Raw genomic sequence first — 21,777 nt, 5'->3', positions numbered from 1 at the left:
AGCAGTAGTAGTGTGGTAGTGGTAGGGGTAGTGAACAAAAAAAAACAACTCGCATATCGCGCGGTAGTGTCTTGGAGTGGTCGTCGATCGCATAGTGTTCGCATTATTTTAGCAAGCTATGCTCAAATGTTGATTTAGTTTGTTACTCGGCTTCATCTGTTAATTGTTATTGAAGCAGCGTGGCGGAAACAATAAAATTCAAACAAAACATGTTATTGTGAGGTTTCTTCCCCTAGAAACTGATGTAAGGGTTCATGACAAATTAGGAATACCCGTAGTCGCAACGGTTATGCTTCCGCTTATCAAGCGAACGACTATATGTTCAATCCCAGGACTCTTTCCATCGATGTATCTTGTAAAAGACCATTACAAGGCTAGAGGCAAATGAACTTCGCTGTACAAAGTCGCCACTCCAATAGAAAAAAATCGACCATGACAAATTCAACATTATTATAAGTTTTGTAAAATAATATCGTAATAAAGGTTGTACCATTCTGAATCATATTTCGGACACTCTGTGATAATAACTTGAAATGCTTAATGCCCTGATGATATAACTAAAGGGTTACTGGTGCAGCCTTAAAGCGGACGCCAAGCAGATCCCCGGCCTGGAGTTTTTCATTGGCAGGTCTCGCCTGGATGTGCCGGAGGAGTTCTTGAAGAATAAGGTTGACAAATTTACCAAGAAAACTTGATGTGGCAGACGATCTGTGGGTGCGATAAATTCAGCAAGCCGTACATAATGACCGGTAACATCAACGGCAAAATAGATAAAGAATAATGCCTCCAGAAGCGCCTACTGTCCTTCCTCCGGTTTCTCGAAGGCGACACTATGTTTCGGCCGGATCTGGCATCGTGCCATTACGAGAAATCGATCCACCAAATCACCAGAACTTCACCCAATAGAAAAATTCCTGGGCTATGAATGGTAAGCTCCGGAAAACAGGGAAGGTCTTCAAAAACGACCAGGATTTGAAGAAAGAGTGGATGAAAGTTTTCTTTTTTTTTATCTCTCGTGACCTTTAGTGTAACAGGTATGGATGTTACCCAGAGATTTGATGGGTAGCGTTAAGTACAAGATACAGGCTTTAGCCTAGGAAAGGAGGTTGAATAACCAACTTTTGCGTGTTCGCATCGAATCCGGTAGGAACAAGGAAGAGAAGTGCCCAGCGTGCGAGGTGATTGGACCATGTGGAGTAGGACTTAAAAAATGGAGGAACAATGGTGTGAATCAGATCCAATCTCTTCAACGGATGTAACATCATTGTGAATAAACAAATATTTTTTTTCGAGTACGGTATTTATATACCTGCCGTATGGCACAATCCTGGAACTACGACGGAAGTTGCTAGAGGCATTAGAAGGCTTGGTGAACCGCAAAATCATCCTGGGAGACTTCAATGCTCATCACCGCAACTAAGGAAAGCAAACACCAGCCGTCAGGGGAAACACCATCGCTGACCTCTGAGAGGTGCTGGAGCTTTCGGTCCTCAACGATGGCAAGGGTACTTTCCGTAGAGGTACCAGCAACACAGTCATTGATATTTCAGCAGCCAGCTTCAACTTGGTGGATAGGCTTGGACGAACCGAAGCCGACTATCTTCATAGCAGCGACCATCACCCATGACCATCTTCAACCAGCTTCAACTGCTCGTAGACCCAAATGGATCTTCGAAAGAGTTGACTGGGCAACCTTTCAAATATCCTCCGATTTCTGACTATCTATAGACAATCCAACCACCGCTGTTACTTTCAATAAAACCATCATGAAGGCGGCCGAAACCTCCATCCCAAGAACAAACCAGTCGGATGAAGAAAGCTGCCGTGAACAGGTATCGAGCGCAACACATCAGGGTATGGTGGTTAATCCGAGAAGCGAAGCTAGACAGTTGGACTGATTTTCTGGAGTCTATCAACGAGAACCAGTAGTCTATGAGACTTTGGCGCAGAGTAAACGCGCTGAATGGGAAAAGAAGACCACACAACACCCCATTCCGTCGACCTATGTTCCGCCAAAGGAGAGTAATCAGGGTCTCACGGTATCGGCTATAAGAAGCGGAAACAGCTATTCCTGCTCGTCGACAGTCTGTTCTTCTCGGTATCTTTAATGACCTGTGGAATACAAACGAATTGGACTATCACCAGGACAAGAACTACTTCGCAACCCTCGGAGACATGATAGCTGAAGGAACATTTGGAAGATGGTAGCAATGGGCCATGGATCCCGTTAGTGCTGAAAACTCTGGCAGATGAAGCGTTGAAGGTAAACTACTTCACTTCACTTTATCAAGAATCTCGTCACATGCCGAAACTTTGAGGTCAAAATTGGTAACATCAGCTCCCGAATTTTCTACGATGAGACAGGAGTACCTCAAGGTTCTGTACTTGCCGTTAATCCCTTTCTCGTTGTCATGAATAGCCTGTTCCAGATCCTGCCTTGGGGAATCTTCGTGTTCATCTACGCGGGCAACATTCTTCTGATGGCAGTGGATTCCACGCATTAGGATACAGGCCGCTACCAACGGTTGGTGGCCGAGAGAAGATTGAGATTTTCAGCACAGAACAGCGGCCATGGGTGATATGCAGCTACAAACATCAGGGTCCCAACTCCGTTGTCCAGCTTTGAACGAAAGTTAATTGAGGGATCGGAAAAACTCACCAATAAGACATTCACGATTTATCTATTACCTGCTAGCGACCAGATGTCAGCGGCAGGGAGGCTTTCCAAATAGCCATTTCCAAGACCGGGTGTTTTATTTTAATTAACAAATTGGCATTTTTAAGACAGTGGCGAATGAGCTGAGAAAGTCTGAGAGATTGAGAAGCCTCTCAAATTCGAAATATCAAAACATCATTACACCGATAAATCCGAACACGCTCCTCAATTCACAGAAGCTCTCTTCCAGCAGTGAAAAATATAAAAATGAATTCGCTTATGATTACTTTGGATATTATTTGGAAATGCATCGAAATTACTGAAATAACTCTTTAGTCGAAAATTGTTTAGCCCTGAAAAGGACAATCAGGGGTTTGCGTGGTTTTGAAGATGGCGGTGGAAGATGGGCGATTCATGATTCATACTTATACTTACGAGAACAATACACGAGATTTGTGTCTCAATTCCCAATGCACATAGCGCAATCAGTATGCATCGGGAAAATTCTTCTCCTGCTAGACACAGTGTGGTCCGAGGCGACTACATATTTGTGCAAGCTGTGCACTATTCTTACTTCGCGCATATTCTGAGAATGCATTCTGAGACGAAAATTTTGCACGTCTGTTCAACACGATTGGAAAATAGAAACTGACTTTGGTCAGGGCGAGGCCAATAGTTATAGTGCTTTCGCAGTCATCCGACGACATGTATCAACCCCTGAATTCGATGGACTTCCGAGCATATTGTTTGATTTTTGCGATTTCAATAGTTTGCTTTCCAGTTTTTGAGCTATGGAAGATTATTTTCAGGTCAATAAGTAACAAACATCACTCATACACCTTTTATCTTTCGAAAGTTCGTTCTGCCGAAACAGAGGTATTAACGCTGGAATCCTTGTGTACCCCAAATGTAACGCTCTCATTTTTGAAACACCCCAGTACAGATGTAGAAATGATAAGGTGCAAAAATACAGCAGCATTTTCCACTAGACGGCATGAAAATCGACGAATTGCATTCACCGAACAAAATTGCACCACTGTGTGCAATACCTATATTCCATTCTTCCTTTGTATCGAACAGCTGTGTCTGCCATCAGCATTGTTGTCGAGTGAGAATACACTACAAGGAGAATAACAACAGAGATTCGGACCCAGGGTCCAGGTCATCGGCCCTTGGCTATAGTAACTCATAAACAGATCTCATGCTCTAAGTTTCGCGAACTAGGAATGATTCTACATGAGCTAAACAAATTCTTAATTCTTTAAAGTATTCTACTCCTTTCTACAAGACAAAGAACCGGGAGATGCAGCAGCTCGAAAACTCTCTTATTGAACAAGGTTGATTTAGATTTTGTTTCAACTTCAAGCGACCACTCAATTAGTGTACCAGACAAGTGAGAATAAGGAAAGGCAACAAACACGAAAGTTGGCCTCAGTTCGGATCGGGACTAGGCGGTCCTTACTGCTTCAATTTAACATACCTGCTTTCCGCAGCGGGAAATCCGAATCATATTTGGCAATCGATGACGGTGGAGGTGGCGGAATTTTGTACGGATGTGAACTAGCCGAGACGGCTCCGGCCGGGATGGATTCACCCGATGAGGATTTCACTACGCCCCTAAAAGAGAAACATCCGTGAGCTTGAGATGTTCCGAAAAACACACGTTACTTACCAATTTCTATACGACGAGGGGGAGTTCATTCCGTTGGAGGCAGCTGCCTGCTTCTTCTGGATCAGGAAGGTCTGTACGGGAAGGAAATTAGGTATATGTGTTAGGGAGTTCACGAAACCTGAGCTATATAATCAAACAATGTGACCAACCTGTAATTTCTGTTTGACCTCGGAGCTGGCGTTAGCGCTGAAGTCCTGCTTCTCTTTACGCTTCATCGCTTCCCGTTCGCGGCGTTCCCGCTGCTGGGCTGCCTCCTCTGCCAGCCGCTGATCACGCAATTCCTGGAAGACGTAGCCAGTAGTGTGATAGGCCGCAAGCTAGAGATTGTGTCGGTTGTGAACAGATTGGTATGTGGTTGGGTACTTTTTTCTGTTTTTTGTTTATTTGTTTTTATTATTTTTGGGAGGGTGTTGTTGTGGGGAATCATAATCAATGGGGTTGGGGTGAAAGAATGTGTACGTGTGTTGGGCCCTACCTGAAATTTGTGCTCCAGTTGCTGCCGATGCTGCATCTCCAGCTCTTTGTTCTTCTCCTGGAAGGCATGCCACAGCTTCTGCTTTTGCATCTCCTGCTCCTTGCGCAACTGCAACAGAAAGGAGATAACAACGACAAAAAAAGGTGAGAATGATAGACCAAACTTGAAGTGGATACGGGTGATGTTCATTGGACGAAAATAGCGCATCATGATGCTGTGGTGATGGCAAGTTTTTGCAGTTCATTCATAAAACGAAATGCGATGAAATCATCATCGGAAACAAACTGTCATCATGTCTTCATGAGTTTTCAGTTGACAGTGATTTTTTTTTGCTTTGGCACACCTACACCTACCCAAAGGTTGTCCAATTTCAGAACGAGCGACTCCATACTCTTGTGCCAAGAGTACGCAACAACAAAGAAACGGTAATGTCCCAGCGGGAAGCAGGCAGCGCAGCGTTTGGATGTTTTATTTTGTTTTTATTTTGGGAATGACGCCAAACGAAAACTGCAAAATTTTCCCACGAATCAGAGAACCAACAACATATTTATAGTTTTTTAGAAGCTAGCTCGATTTGAATGAAGAAAAAAAGGATAGCATTTGAGAAGCAACTCCGTCAGTGGAAGGAACCTGATTTTAGTTTCGTATAAAATGATGCCTTGGAAGCGATTTTAAAACATTGTTTGCCTCCGGCCGGACACCCTTGAAAGCTGGCTTCATTTGTATACATACAAAGCTGCCAGCTTCCCTCCCTCAAGCGTCTGCAACGGGGTCGAAGGTACTGCTGCTCTATGCATCGGGATCGACGTGTGAGAATGTGAACCACAATTCTGTGTTTACATTTCTATTTTTATAAGGTATCACCCACCCGTCTCATCTTTGCCCGCCACTCATCGAAGTGCACGCGCGCGTCTTCCGAGTTTTTTCAACGAAACCTCTGATCTGCGCGAAGCTGTGGATTTTCTCAAGAGCAGCAGCAGCAGCATCAGCAGAGGCGGCACCCTATAAATACTAATCTGCGTGCAAATTGGCTGCTCTCCGATATTGCAAAAATAAACCAACCAACCATACAACTGAAAAACTGAGGGGACATACAGGAATAAAATCACCGGTTATTCAACGAAAATTCCGAGTATTGCGCGCGATTGTATCACTTGCGGAAAACCGGATGAATCACACCACCTATCGCGGTTCAGCTCGAGTTGTGGATTAACTTTACGCAGTCGAACTTCCGATGGGCTTGCGTATAACTACATTTGCTGGATCAATGGCTAATACGGAAATGTAAATGCAAACGGATCTTCGCAGTACATTTCGGAATATACACGTTCGGGAAGGTTTCTTCAAGTATTGGGCCTTTAATAAACCAAACCAGACCGTAAAATAAAACATTACGGCTGTACGCCAAGATGCTAAACAAATTCAACTTATGTATTCTTATAATGTCGGTGAAGATACCAATAAAAAGATACCAATAACTTCTAATTACAACTGACATTTTTTGTAGCCGATGGAATGACAGTTTTATCATTTGAATTAGAAGCACACCATCCTACGAAAATATGATAGCTTGAGACCCCTCCCCGTTCTCTAAGGGATGGATGCCATACAAACGAAGCATAAATTTCCTGCATAACTCAAAAACTATACAAGTAAACGGAACCAAATTTGGCATGTGTAGGTTTTAGGAGGCAAGAAACTTTTCTATGGTGGTATTCCAAGACCCCACCATCTCAGAATATTCTAGTAGGATGGTGTGCTTCAATTCAAATGAAAAAATTGTCATTCCATCGCCTCCAGAAGATATTAGCCTTAGGACTTGTCCATTTTCATAAATTTCTCGAAATTTCAAATGGTTCCCATGACCAGATGGGTCAATTCCGAGAATCCACCATCTCAGAATATTCTCGTAGGATGGTGGGCTTCTAATTCAAATGAAAAAATTGCCATTCCATCCCCTCTAAAAAATATTAGCCTTAGGACTTGTCCATTTTCGTTATTTTCCTGAAATTTCAAATAGTTCCCATATCAAGATGGGTTAATTCCAAGACTCCACCATCTCAGAATATTCTCGGCAAATATTAGGCGGGATCCATGGAAGCCCGTGCTACCACGAACAAAGTCATTTCAATACGACAGTTTTCGCAGAAATGTCGTGAGTACAACAGCGGCTTAGGCAGATCATGCATGAGTGCGAGACCAAATTTCCGGATGAAATGAAAAATCTGATGTGTTACGTGAGTGTTTCGTAGATACTTTTGAGTCTCTTCGAATCACACTGAGAATTGAGATAAGGTGATAGACTCTCGTGCTCGCTGTTGGACATCGCTCTTGAAAGCGGGCATCAACATAAGTGGGTTTTTCACTTCAGAAGATCCTGATTAGACCGGTTATGGGCTCTAGACGAGTAGGTTGCTTGCTGGGATCTGAACGCACTTGGAGTGTTCGAACAGAAGCAGGGCTTTACAATTTCACTTCAATTGACACATCGTCACACAATAATGAGCTTGTCGCCTTTCAATCTCATGCAAACTTATGCCGACTGAAAATAGTGCTACTCTTTCTTCACGCTCAATAAAGATAATTTCACTTCACCTTCGTACAGTCTCGTTTCATTTCACGTTCATTTCTTTCATTTTTCGCTATGAAGCGAGATGATCAAATCGTCAAATGAAAATGAAACGTTTCTACATCGAATGAAAATGTCTTATTCCGAATGAAAATTTCGTTGGTGCTCGAACTGTATTCACTAAAACTAAAGAAAATTACGATGTGCAGTATGCCAGCAGGCGTAATCAGTTGCCGAAGCTGGTTGTAAGACCAATATGACCTAATATGCCTCTTTTAATTCCACTTTTTTCGAAAGACAGTCTGAGAAAATTCATTTTGGAGATATGAAATCAAATGAAACTTTCAGGGAAGTTTCAATCGTCATGTGGAAGCGTCTACTTCCAAATTTAAAGGAAACGACAGCAAAAACGAAAACGAAATTGAAGAATCGATGCTTCAGTTTGCGTAGTGAATACACACAATAGAAATTTAAATTGGCTGAAGAGAAAGGAAGAAGTAAAAAGATCATTTTCATCTTTTAGTTACGAAATTGTCAAGCCCTGGGAAGAAGGTGTTGCAGACTATCCATGGTACATCCAAACTAGCATTCGTAGCAAAGATGTCATCACCTGTTTTTGAAAGGGTTAAAATGTTTATATAGATGGAGTAGATCTCTTAATTTCTCCGATTGAATTTCAGGTTGGATTTATATTTGTCCCAAACGATGTCAAGCAGGAATTGAACCAAGGCCGGCTGAGTTGTAAGGCTGTTACACACGCTATCCACACAACCACTGGGGCCTTCATACCAATGCACGAGAATATTATACCACGTTATAAAATAGAATTGTATCTAATACGTATAGGGGTTTTTATGATTGAAACGGTGAGTGTAAACATCGCGAATCCTTTGATGCGTGCTCCCTTGCAAAGTGTCTCTTATATTGATATGCACTATATATAATACACAAACTCGCCTTTCGTTTAAGTTGATCCTGTATCATTGTGGGTGGATAGCACTTTTAATGATACTTTTAAGGTCATTTAAAGTAATGTGTAAAATATTCGTTTTGAATGTAGAGTACGAAAAGAACAATTCTCGAAATATAGAGTGAACTAATAATGTGGCGGTCTGCATAGCCAGGATAGTCTCCATCGACATCACCTTGGCAAAGTATAGTGAGTGCTATAAAGCTTGAGTCGTTTTATATCTGGATGCAAAAAAAAGAACGAATTAGTTCTCGAAACCAAGTGAATGAAATAAAAATGTTGATCACTTGAAATGAAGGTCATTTATTGAACTTGCTAAGAACATCTCTTGATCAGTGGTATTATAGAACTTTTGACAGGGAAGTTGTACGTCTGTATTCGGTGAGGTTTAAACAAGTAATACCAAGTCTTCGTTGCTACGTGTTGCTGTTGAACAGTTATGTTGATATGATGCCATGCTGTCGACTATATACACTCCTCCTCAGTTTTGCTCGATTTGATGCCAATGGCTTCACGTAACTGCTACAGCTTGATTGCTTCCATAGGCTTGATTAACAGGTCTGCTTCCATCATATCCGTTGAACAATACTGTATGGTTACCGTGGATGCCATCCTCCACAAGGTCATTTACGAAACAGTACTTCGTGTTAATGTGCTCCGACTTACGGATGTTTCTATCGGCAACTATCCTGTTTGATTATTTACTGGGCCGAAATGACGAAATCTTAGTTGTAGACGAATCCTGCTGACGGTGCTTTGGTGCTGGGTTTGTCCTATTTAGTCGTTCTCAACACCTTCAAATGCAGCTTCCGATCCTTATTGTCACTACCCACTTGCTATGATCCTGCCGATCGATAGTATGTCACTCACGGAAATGTTTAACAACGCGCTGCACACGGTCGATTTAGCCAAATTTTCGATTTTTTCAACCGGACGACGACGGATTTTCGGAGTGGGTGTCGTAAATAATTTTCCACTTCGCGGCCTTCATAAAATATAATTAATTTGAAACAAAATGAATCGTGACGAACTTTTCTGCGCTATTACTGCTCCGGTGGTCAGACGGACCTCCCTCCAAACCTTGATCTCTGGTCTTAGCCTCGGAGATCGTTTAGGTTGGGCACTCAAGGCCTCTTTTCTTGTGGCTAGCACGAGTCTGAGGCTATTAGCTCTCAGGGTCGGCTTCCACGAAATTTCACCAGGTAAGTATATGTTCTATCGTTTATTGTTACCTAGTTACAATGGCTGCTGTGGATTGTGTAAAATGTAGTGATGACCGGCCGGCTGCTGCTTTGCTGCGGACCAGTTTAAGCAAGCTGAGTTTCAATCCTCGATACTATGAGCAAGAGATCTCGCTCGAGCTGATCGCTGGAGTTTTTTTTCCCAGTGGTTAAAATAACGGGTCTTATCAAGTAGGAAAATATAAGGCTACTAGCTACGCTGTATTTTACCTGGTTTGATTATTTCTCAGGTCCTTTTTAAAATCAAACTTGATTCTACCAATTCTTTGTTCACACTAATGTTTTAAGTATTCTTTTATAACACTGAAGAATACTATTATATACTTTTCAAATTCGTGCTTCTATCACAGAACTCAACCAGGAAATGGAAGCTTTCTACAATTTCTCCTACCAAGTAGCTTATAGTTTTCTTCCACTTTTTCCGACAGCTTTAATCCTTCCTAACCATCTATATTCCATCTTTTTATGATCTACGGGTTTTGTTCCAGGCACTAAAGCTTTAAGAAAATGTGTGTGTGTTGTATGCTGTATTAAAATGTTTTTCTACTTTACATATATAGTTTTGTTTTGGAACGTTATCATTATGTCCATACATATAAACTAGAGCCTACAAAACGAAACAGTAACAGCACAGAAAGATGAAACATTTCAAACTAAACTGCTGTCCAAACATTTCCGATCTAACCACTAGGAGCGCTACAGTAAAATAAACAGTGCGTCCAGATATTAAATGACTCGAGTTTTAAAGCATTTTTGACGTAGAACTACTTCTTTGATTTCTACATATTGGGGGTCACTCTAGGGAAAATGTAACGAAAAAAAAAATCAAATGCAAAATTACGCAAAATCGTTATTGCTATATACAGGGTGGCACATAAGTCACGCAACTGATTTGCACAAAAATAATCGTATAAAAAATGTCTCACGATACAACATCTTAATTCTCGAATAAAAAACGATACAAAGTCGACAGCTGAACCGCTTAGAAACCAACACGCTCGATAGTTGCAGCGCGATCATTATTGTTTTTCCTTCAGAGAGCGTTGCGTGACTTATGCGCCAGACTGTGTGTTATATTTGTTATGTATACATAGGATATTCGTTCAGATTTTTTTTATTATAACAAAAACAGTGAAAATAGTAAAACAAGTTAACAATTTAGCGTATAAAGTAGGTATCTGTTTTACGTTTTACTCGCTGCTTGCGCTCAGCGGGAAGAGCAACAAACAACATGTCTGCATACAATTTGGGCTTTGATCTCCATGGTACACCCAAAATAAATTTTTAGCACATGTTTGGGCTCCCGATTTATTACATTAAATGACCTTTAAAATAACAGTGCTACTCTTCCACACTGGTATAGCATTTGTATAATATATATGCTATAACAATATAAGAGCGATATGAGCGAGCGAAGCAAGAGACACATTGCAAATAAGCATGCGTTAAAGTTTTTCGCATACTTTGCCACATACACGGACCAGACCGAGAAGTATATAGGTTTACGTTTTTGTTACTCTTAGAAAACACTTTCAACTTCATTTTACAATGTGGTGTGATATTATCACACATTTATGTAACAGCACCAATGGCTATGTGGATAGCGTAGTCGTATAATACATTCTTGCATTTCAACCAACCTTGGTTCCTTCTCCGTTGACATTGTTTGGACTTTTTTTTTTGGGTACAATACCAAGCTGACGTTCAGTCTGAGAGAAAGAGATGCTCCAATACATACAAATATTTTAAAGCTTTTGACCCTTTGGTAAACGAAAAATTTTTTTTTCTGCCAACGCTAGTTTGGGAGATAGGCAAAGCATTCGCGAACGGTACGCCAAATTTACCAATTGTTCCCAAAAATATTGAACGACGTTCGGTGTTTAAAAAAAACAGTAGCTATACGAATTGATTTCGAACGAACTGTTTGGGAATGTATGATGTGCAGTTGGGGGGGAGGCGATCTGGCGTAGTGGTAACATTCATGCCTCTCACGCTGAAGGTCACAAGTTCAATTCTCACTCCCGACATTCTTCAAAAAAAAAAAAAAAATGGAAGTACAAGTGACGAACCAACCAAATGAGTTGAAAATCACTATAATACAGATAATAATAATAAAAAAAAGTGCAGTTGGATTGAATACATGTGGAAAGCAGATTGCGTTGGACGGAACGGAAGAATATAATGAAAACGATTGGAGAAAACTAAAAACGATTTTGTCATTCACAAGCAAAATGCATGTAACGCGTAACTTATATTTAAACGCTTTTATTCAGCTTGCCTGTAACATGTTTTTTTAATGTATGCTAATTTTTGAATTCAAGATTAGGATTGATTTCATCTTAGCAATTAAATTAGATTCTCGGCAAAGTTGTAAATTTTCAATCGAGTGCGATTTTTTAATTCATGTGTAATATTTATATACTTTCTGTTTATCAGGAAAAAACACCTTTTCTTTCACCAATAATTAAAGAAAACCGATATAAATTAGAAATTGTTCTATCTGATCTATCGATTTATATAGGTATGCAAAATTTGCCGAAAAAATGACTTTCCAATTTTCCATCTTTCCGAATGATTTTCATAGTTTTTTTGAGCATTTAAACCTGACGCAGACTAAGACACTTCAATTCTGATACTGACTGTTCAAATCCGTTGCTCCGTTCTTGAGTTAAATCGTTAGGAACGGGCACCAAATCATTTTTATTTACATAGACTAGCTGACCCGGCAAACTTCGTTCCGTCAAAAATTTATTTTTCGTTATCACATCCACGTTTTCTTACTAAGCGCACGTTCATGGGTCCAATCGCAGAACTGTTTATTGATTGATCTTCTAATCTACCCTTTAAAATTATTTTATACTATAAAATTTCAGTACTTCTACCAAAACTCGACATTATAATATCAGATTATTTTCAAACACAATTTTCGTGCAATATCAGTCCGTTACATAGAATAAATGTTTGATGCAGAAAATATTATAGAATAAAGACAGCTCTGAATCGGACAATTCCTTTCTCGAATTTTGCTCTTATCAACACATTCGGCGATCCATTTTTATTCAGATAGATAGAAGAAGATATAAGAGTGCGTTTTATCACATTGAAATTCATTTCCACTTTCGAGCGAAGATCAATTTCGTTAGCGCAAACATAAAATGAACTAACAACGCTTGTCAATAATATGTAATTGTAGAACATATGCGAATTGATTTTTTCGATTTTTCAGGTTTGGTTGAATTATGTGTACTATTTTGATTAGTTCTCGAGTTATGTAGAAGTTTGTGTTTCATTTGTATGGCAGCCTCCATGCCCTTAGAGAGGGGGTAGGTGTGTCGAACCACCATAGAAACATGTATTGCTCCCTAAAACTTCCATATGCAAATTTTGGTTAAATTTGCTTGATTAGTTCTCGAGTTATGCAGAAATTTGTGTTTCATTTGTATGGAAGTCCCCCTTTAGAGAGGGGAGAGGAGTGTCGAACTACCATAGAAGCGTCAATCGATCCCTAAATCTTCTATATGTTAAGTTTGATTCCATTTGTGTGATTAGTTCTCAAGTTGTTCAGTCGATCGGTTCAGTAGTTTCCGAGTCCACAAGAAACAGACAGACAGACAGACATAAATCCATTTTTATATATAGTTAATAAATAATCGCCTTTATCCCGCGCGGCGAATGACGTGAGATAACAAAGTTGCTTTATTGTGGAAGCCACCATACTTTTCAGTGATTATTTGATACCCAATACCCAAGTCGATAACATATGAGAACACGACTTCCAATCTCACCTAAATGACAAACTATAGCCACGTTGTTCGTCTGCGGGAACACTGAGACTTGAGCCATCTCGTTCGCCGCGTGGAATAAGGGGGAATAATCTATATATATATATATATATATATATATATATATATATATATATATATATATATATATATATATATATATATATATATATATATATATATATATAAATGGATTTCTGTCTGTATGTCTATCTGTCTGATTCTTATGGGCTCGGAAACTACTGAACTGATCAATATGAAAATTGGTATGTAGGGGTTTTTGGGGCCGGGGAAGGTTTTCGTGATAGTTTGAAACTCCTCACCCCATACATACTGCCCTACAAATCAAACACAAATTTTTTACATTACTCGGGAATTAATCAAGCAAATGAAACGAAATTTGGCTTATGGAGGTTTTAGAGTGCAATAAATGTTTTTATGGTGGTTAGATACTCCTCCCCCCTCTCTTGGGGGGTTGGGGGGGGGGTGCCTCCAATACTAATGAAATACGGGAGCTTGAGGTTAAAGGGTGCAATAAATGTTTCTATGGTGGTTAGACTCTCCACTCCTTTCTCAAGGGGGGGGGGCTGCCATACAAATTAAACACAAATTTCTGCATTAATCGAGAATTAATCAAGCAAATGAAACCAAATTTGGCATTTAAAGGTTCTAGGGTGCAATAAATGTTTCTATGGTGGTTAGACTCTCCACCCCTCTCTCTAAGGGGGGGGGGGCTGCTTTACAAATGAAACACAAATTTCTGCATTACTCGAGAATTAATCAATCAAATGAAACCAAATTAGGCATATGGAGGTTTTAGGGTGCAATAAATGTTTCTATGGTGGTTAGACTCTCCACCCTTTTCTCAAAGGGGGGGGGGATGCCATACAAATTAAACACAAATTTCTGCATTACTCGAGAAATAATCAAGCAAATGAAACTAAATTAGGCATGTGGAGGTTTTAGGGGGCAATAAATGTTTCTATAATGGCGAGACTATCCACCACCCTCTCAAAGGGGGGGGGGGGGGGGGTGGTGGACTGCCATACAAATGAAACAAAAATTTCTGCGTTACTCGAGAATTATACAAGCAAATGAAACCAAATTTGGCATGTAAAGGTTCTAGGGTGCAATAAAGGTTTTAGGGGGCAAGCAACATTTATAAAGTGGTTCAACACTCCTCCCACCTTTCCGAGGGGAAAAAATTGTCCGATTTAGGACTGTCTTTATTCTGTCATATTTTCTGTACAAACCATTTATTCCATGTAACGAATAAACATTTATTTGCAAGTGGTTGATAAATCTTGAACGAGAATTGTGTCTGAAAATAATCTGATATTATAATGATGAGTTTTGTTAGAAATACTAGGAATTTTATAGCCAAAGGGAAATTCAACGGGGTCGATTAGAAGATCAACAGATTAGAAGAGAACAGTTCTGCGATTGGACCCATGAGCTTGCTCATAGTAAGAAAACGTGAATGTTTGAAGGTATTGATAACAAAAAACAAATTTTGGGCGGGACGAAGTTTGCCGGGTCAGCTTGTATTTAATATAGATGGTTTGGGCACAACGGGTTTTTTTATCTATCTATTTTCAGTACAGAAGAAGCATTGAATTCATAATTCCGAATGTTTATCTTTAATTTGTTTTAGCTCACATGGCCAGAAAAATTATGTTGAACCAGCAATTTATATTTTCAACCAAAATTCACTGCACTTTCGTTATAGTTGGTATATAAATTCTCCCATACGAAAAATGGAGGAACAAATATAGAAAAGCATTGAATTGGAATAAAGTAGAAAACATTGGATTGAAATAAAGAAATGCGTTTAGAGCACTAATTTCACTTTTTTTTCCAATAATAATACATGATGATAATGGCCCACCTCATACCCCTACAAAGGTTTGGGCAGGACGATTTATCTTATAGATAATATTTATTTTCAAACATATCAAGAAACCAGTATTATAAAAACAAAAACAAAGCGAACTGGCTCTGTTGCAGGCATAAATATCTACAAGGAACAATCAAAACCGCCCAATGATTGATAGATTTGCTCAATCCAGAGAATATCAAGAATTAAAGCACCTACCTCCAGTATCTGCTGATTGATGTCTGTCGGTCCAGCCGTTGTTTGTGATGTGGAAGGTGTGTCCAGTGCGATACCGGTACTTGGCATCACCAGCACCCGGTCGCGTCCCATTGTTGAGTCGCGCGCCATTTCTGCGAAAAGAAAACACAAAAGTGCAAGAAAAAATTATCAAGGTGAACTCACAACACAAAAAAAAACGTTTGTTTTGTCTGCTCATATATATTGCACAAGGGGCTGATTATTGTTGCCAATGACTTGTTTGTTGTTGATATTACGAATATAGAGCTGTAGGGGTAAGGGAATCATGACTACTTAACCCAGAAGGGTAACCAAATCGTCACCGTCTATTTTTAGCAGAGACGCAGTCACGCGCCTACAGATTGATTACCGCACACTTGTTCCAATTACCGAACCATCAACTCAACTTCTCTCTTCAGAAGCCGGAGCAGGTAGTGTAGGTACTCGACTACTTTGGGACATATTTCAGCTATGTAAGGCTGCTTTTGCTTGACAACACCCTATGCCGGCTCTCGCTCAAACAAACGAGCATCAGAGCGAAAGTCTCCGTAATCATTCTTCGACGTCGGTTGGATTTTTGTTTTCATAACTAGCTGTCAACGTTGTTGTTTGCCGCTCGCAATGCTTCGCCATGGAGCGATGTAAATATAGATTGGTAGGAAAAATACGGCTAAAAATAGAGATCAGAACAACAGCGACAGCGCGTCGGTCGATTCACCGGACTGTTGCTGATAAGAGGTCCGCCACAATTTGTAAAGCGCCTGCCGTCGTTATCAAACACCATCAATAGTCATCGATAATTGAAACCAGCGGCAGCACAGAAGTAGGAGCGCAGCCGTGAGGCACATGGCGGGTTTCATGAAATGGAAAAAATCTAATTATAGACTGCACGGTTTTGTTTGACTTTCCGGTTTCTCGAATGGCATTGAGGGTGAGAGAGAGACTCGAGACTACTTTTACTAGGAACTGATGCCACCGAAATAAACTGTGTGTGTGTGTGATGAAACGGCAACGACAAAGGAATGTGTCATCGTGGCGTCGTAAAAACCCGGCCCAAATCCCCGGCATGAAGTTGACGACGCAATGTGGAATAATTGATCAAGTGGCGATGAAAAGGGCGCACAAGAAATGAAAAAGTTCAAAAGTCAGATTAGCAAGCCTGGTGGCGGGGTGCGGCGACGGGACGAACCCGGGAGAACACAGACATGGTTCTAAATTTAACCCCATGGGAAAATCGCGCACCCATTCGACGTCGTAGTTCCGAAAGGGGAGCTTCGGGTTTCTTGACTTGTGTACACTTGTTGTATTTGCTTTTGTGTGTCATATGGGGTCCCGCGTGAGTCAAGTGTCTCAAGACAGTTCTCGTGTGAGTATGCTCTCTTTCACTGGAAAATGAAGTTTGGGTCTCGACTAAAATGAAAACCATGGGAAAAGCGATCAAAAGCGATGGTCCACAATCTGCACCATAAATTACCAATCTGTTGACGCAGTGCGGTATCTTGCCAAGCGTTTAAGAACAAAATCCACGCCGCCTCCCATTTCTCCATTCGATCAAACTGTGCCGACAATTCGTCGCTACTGGGGCCGCCGCTCCGTTGCTGGTGGCGATGTTCTAAATTTACGACCATCCACCAAATCTGCGTGTTTAGCTCTTTGCTCTTGTGCGTCTCAAATCACATCTGTACGTCACGCAGTATTACATTTTTTTTGCTTCGTTCCACTATGCTCTCGCTCACACACCGCGCGCATCTTTCACAGGTCGTCTAAATATAGCCACTCCCAAGTATAAATAAATCGTTCAGGTTTCGACGAAAATAGCATCCGATTTCAACGCCTGATCCCGAAAGTGATTCGAATGCTGTAGAATAAGTATGGTTGCGAGAGGGTGCATCGTCGTATCTCTCGAAAGGAAAGCAGCAAATCACACACTACCGCGTTCTATAAACAGCGCATCGCAGCGGCGTCGGGAGCAGCAGTCAATACTGAAAACCGTTTCGTGAGTTATCAATTTTGGGTCATTTTCCGGGTGTATGCACTACGAGCGCGCGCTAATTGCAAACAAATTGTTAGAATGAACGAATCGAATTATGTCCTTCAAGGTGACAGCGCGTTTGACGTATCGATCCAAACGGTTCAACCGATCAACAGCTACAACGTTGTTTCAGATCTTGTTGACTCCATGATGATGTTCTTCGAACGTTGCATTCTGCTGAGCTTTCGACCAACAGTAAATTCACGTGGAATCGAGCATGGAATGTTCGGTCAAAATGTGGAAGATATATTTCTTGGAAATATTTCGGCTTTTTGAATAATATACCGCAAACGAGGGATGTAAACACCCATTGAACATTGTAAAACCTAAAAAATCTAAAAAAATATTTTACCGTCCAAAGAGCTATCTGGAGGGTACGGACGATAGATTAGCAAATTTTGGTCAAAATTCAATTTTTTTCTGCCAAGTTGGCAAAGGGACATGGGCTCTTGCATTGTCTAGAATTATGGCCGATTGCCCTGGATCGCTCTCTTCACTTCGTCCAGTTGCCAGAAGTACTCGTGGGAAATTACCGACTGGTCGCTTTCTCATAATACAGAATTTCTTTCCAATTCTACCTAAAAAACAGAGCATGACTTTTCTCGGGCAGACCAGCCTTGAGTATTTTAATTTTGTTAAATATTCAAATCCTTAAGCCTAAAGGAATAACTTATCCTAGATTGAAATGTATTGCCATTCTCATATTGCGTGTAAAGATTGTTACTAAATAGTTAAAACTCATCAAATTTAATTGTTGATTACAAGGAGTTCCCAATAGCGTCTTTATGGCGATGTTAACTTTCCTCGCTCGCTCAATTGCCCTTTCGGATGAATCGAAGCTGAGCGTTGATAAAAACGTAAATATCGAAATTGGCGATCAGCTCCACTCTTCAAGTTCGCCATCGAAATCCATCTTCTAACAAAACCCAAAACATCCTTGCGTAAGCTGTATCTTCTTTACATCGGATAATTTCGGACGGCATTATCTCATTTCACACGGATGGATGCTGGATTGCGGCCACATATGTACGGCAGATGCTATAAGCTACCATTCATATCATAATAGGCTGCGAATAAAAGAGACCGTTTAATTTGACAGTTGCACCATGAGGAAGTGGCAGCGTATTCGTGATTTGTCCCACGCGCAAATAACGCAAAAAGACATTTCAATCACCGTGGCAGTGTCCCGGTGGACCTCGAAAAGGGCCTTAGGGCGAAAAAAAAAAAAGGACAACTATACGCGAAGGTGGCCACAGGTCATCCGAGGGTTATCGCTGCAATCAAAAGGAAAATTCGGACGAAACCAGTGCGTTCGAAAATGACGAATGGACACAGGATCAGCGATTTTGTTGCACGGAAGATCGTGGAGGAAGATTGTGGGACACACATGATTAACAACCGCATCCGGGAGATACAAGTCGAGCGATGTAAGGAAATCTTGTACTTCCTCAAGTGAATAAATCCGGTAATCCTGTTCACCGACGAAAGCATGCTTACTGTCCCGTATCAAATCCCATAACCGATCGCTATATTAGTTCTCTCCCAGTGCCGGCGTGATCGACGAACATAAAAACCTAACCAAGCATTCTGCTAGCGTTATGGTGTTTGGATTGGTGACTTCCGATGGCAAAAAAATGAACCCGGTTCTCATTCCAGGTGATAAAGTAAACACGGAGGTCTACATCGGGATCCTAAGTGAGTATATTCTTCCGTGGATCAAAAAGTAGTATAACCCTAAGCCAAATGTTGTATTTCAACAAAATAGGGCTTAATGCCAAGTCTTGAACCGCACTCAGAAGTGGATGCAGAAACATCTTCCGTTTTGGGGAAGAATATGTGGCCACCATCCAGCCCCGAACTTAATCCGCATATTTGGCGTATTGAAGGCCAAGGCCTGTTTTAAACTGACCACCTGGAGAGGAATGGATCCAGGCTACATTGTTGGGACTTGCCATGCGTTCCGGAAGCGTGTGGGAGCCGTAAATGCAGCAAGTGGAAGCTCGAGTTTAATACTATCAGAGACATCTCTCTTTTGAAGATGTTTGCATAAATTGATTAAAAATATTTCTATGTTTCTATCACGATAAATGAAATCCTTTTTTTTAACTTGACAATAGAATAATTGTATAACTGTATAACTATTACTACGACGAATTTTCTCAATATAGTGGAAGCATGAAGAGAAGCGAAACATTGCATCGCAAGCTCCACCTCTGTGTGATTCTATGGCAAGTCAATTCGATTAAATTTCACTCGCTCCGTTCCGATACGATCATTTAAGAAATTTTAACCGGGAAGCACCACAGACCAGAAAGAGCGAGAGAATTACAATAGCTCCAATATCGTCAGCAGAGGTAGCAATCGTTTAAGATTTGAATTTTCATTGTATCCTGAAAATTCTGCCATTCTGTGATAATTCACAAATTATACTATGAAGCATCTATAGTATAATTTGTGAATTATTTCTTTTTGAATAATGTTTTCGGGGGGCGTCGGAGATGTAATTCAGCTGAGACATATCGGAAAACTACTCGGTTATTCAATCAAATATTTGAACTGCCAGCCCTTGGTGTAGTCCTACGTCTCTCCGGTCATGTCCCCGACACTACCTACCCGTCTTTCTTCTGTACTTTCCTATGACTCCTAAACCAAGCCGTCAATAACAGGCAATAAACGACTTGTTCCATGCATAGTTGATCTTCAGATTTCAATAAAAACATGAACAAGAACAAAAGAATAAACAACAAAACATGCCTCAACAGGTCTATAGAGTTCTGAGGTGCAATCGATCAAATGAACAAATGGTCTTTGAAAATGTAATAAACTTCAATCACGCAATAACCTCAGAAATTGATCATGGTCCAAAGATGCATACAATTTTTAGAGATTGTTCTGCATTCCGTCAACTTTGTAGTCCTGCAGGAAATGGATAGACGCACAGAAGCAAAGCAGAAGGGAAAATTTGCAACTCCAAGATGGCGGCCACTACAAAATGGCGGATTTAATCTTTTCTCAGATATGGGTATCAATTGAAATGATTTGACTAGTAGAATACAGTATATCATCAAAATATTCAGAACAAAGTTAGGTAAGAAATAAAAAAAAAAAATTTTTTTAATGGTTTTAATGTAGAGAAGTATACTAATGAAACACATAATTTAATAAAAACTAGAAAATAAAAAAAGTAAAAAAAACTTTTTAAGTTAAACGTTAATGTGCTTGTGCGTTAATGTGTTAAATGTGCTGAAGGCTAGAAAATAATTGGACAAGTAGCAATTAGTAGTTATCAGATCCGTTCCGTTAATCTAGGGCAATGATGGGACTAAAATAAAATCGTGGGGTATACGATGAAACAACTAACTGTGGATAATGGAAATCCAAGGTTTTTTGTTTACCTAATTGTCTTCGGAATATTTTCATGGTCTACTGTATTCCATTAGTTAAATCATTTCATTTGATACCGATATTGAGGAGATTGCAAAAAATAGATAGTCGACCATTTAGTGGCGCAACCTTTTTGAATGTATGTTATTTATTATGATTCGTGTTCTTTTCTCTCCCTACAACCCTACAACACACTCAAACATACATACAAACAGGTCAAGGTGAATGAAACCATTCAAAAAGTAATTAGTTGTTTGGGGACTGCGGCCATCTTGGAATTGGATTTTTCATTATCTACTATGTTCTACTAGTCGAGAACTTTCTTTTGATACCTATATTGATGAGGTTTTTAAAAAAAATATATATATATGGCGCCAATTTGCGGTGGCGGCCATTTTGGATTTGCATTTTTCATAAATAACTGTGTTCTCCTGGTCAATCCCTTTCATTTGATATACATATTGATGGGGTTCTGAGAAAATGTGTAATCCGCCATTTTGTAGCGGCCGTCATCTTGGATTTACATTTTTCATAAATAACTGTGTTCTACTGGTTAAGCCCTTTTATTCGATACCCATATTGAAGCGGTTCTGAGGAAATGTGTATTCCACCATTTTGTAGTGCCCGCCATCTTGGATTTTCAAGATCATGGAATAGGCAGTTTTATAATGACACCAGAGATAATGTGTTGCAAAATTCAGGCTTGTTCGAAAGGTTGATATTAATTTTGGATTCTAAAAAACTAGAAGTGGGTAATATCTGTGATAGAACCGCTAGATGGATGTAGGACTACCGTAACAAACATATAATTCTTATACATTTTATCTTTCGAATAAAGTGATTATCATAACAATTCATTGAGCCGGAAGAGAATTATAAACGC

At 40.2% G+C, this 21,777-nt stretch overlaps 1 protein-coding gene across 11 annotated transcripts in view; it reads right to left on the bottom strand.

Annotated features, from left to right (window-relative positions):
* The window catches only part of LOC129775285 (histone deacetylase 4), a 138,777-nt gene that overhangs the window by 16,554 nt on the left and 100,446 nt on the right, over positions 1-21,777 (bottom strand). For 10 of the 11 annotated variants that reach the window (XM_055780640.1, XM_055780723.1, XM_055779876.1 and 7 more), the window contains 5 exons: positions 15,461-15,591; positions 4,804-4,911; positions 4,478-4,645; positions 4,329-4,399; positions 4,137-4,273 (listed from right to left, as the gene is read on the bottom strand). In XM_055780640.1, the coding sequence (XP_055636615.1) occupies positions 4,137-4,273; positions 4,329-4,399; positions 4,478-4,645; positions 4,804-4,911; positions 15,461-15,591 (615 nt within the window). The remainder of the gene's footprint in view (positions 1-4,136; positions 4,274-4,328; positions 4,400-4,477; positions 4,646-4,803; positions 4,912-15,460; positions 15,592-21,777) is intronic. The other variant, XM_055780465.1, reaches the window with a different exon arrangement.

Source organism: Toxorhynchites rutilus, chromosome 1 (genome assembly GCF_029784135.1).
Source record: "Toxorhynchites rutilus septentrionalis strain SRP chromosome 1, ASM2978413v1, whole genome shotgun sequence".
Classification (NCBI taxonomy): domain Eukaryota; kingdom Metazoa; phylum Arthropoda; class Insecta; order Diptera; family Culicidae; genus Toxorhynchites; species Toxorhynchites rutilus.
Note: the sequence above shows the minus strand (reverse complement) of the source record. Positions and strands in the feature narration are given on the sequence as shown.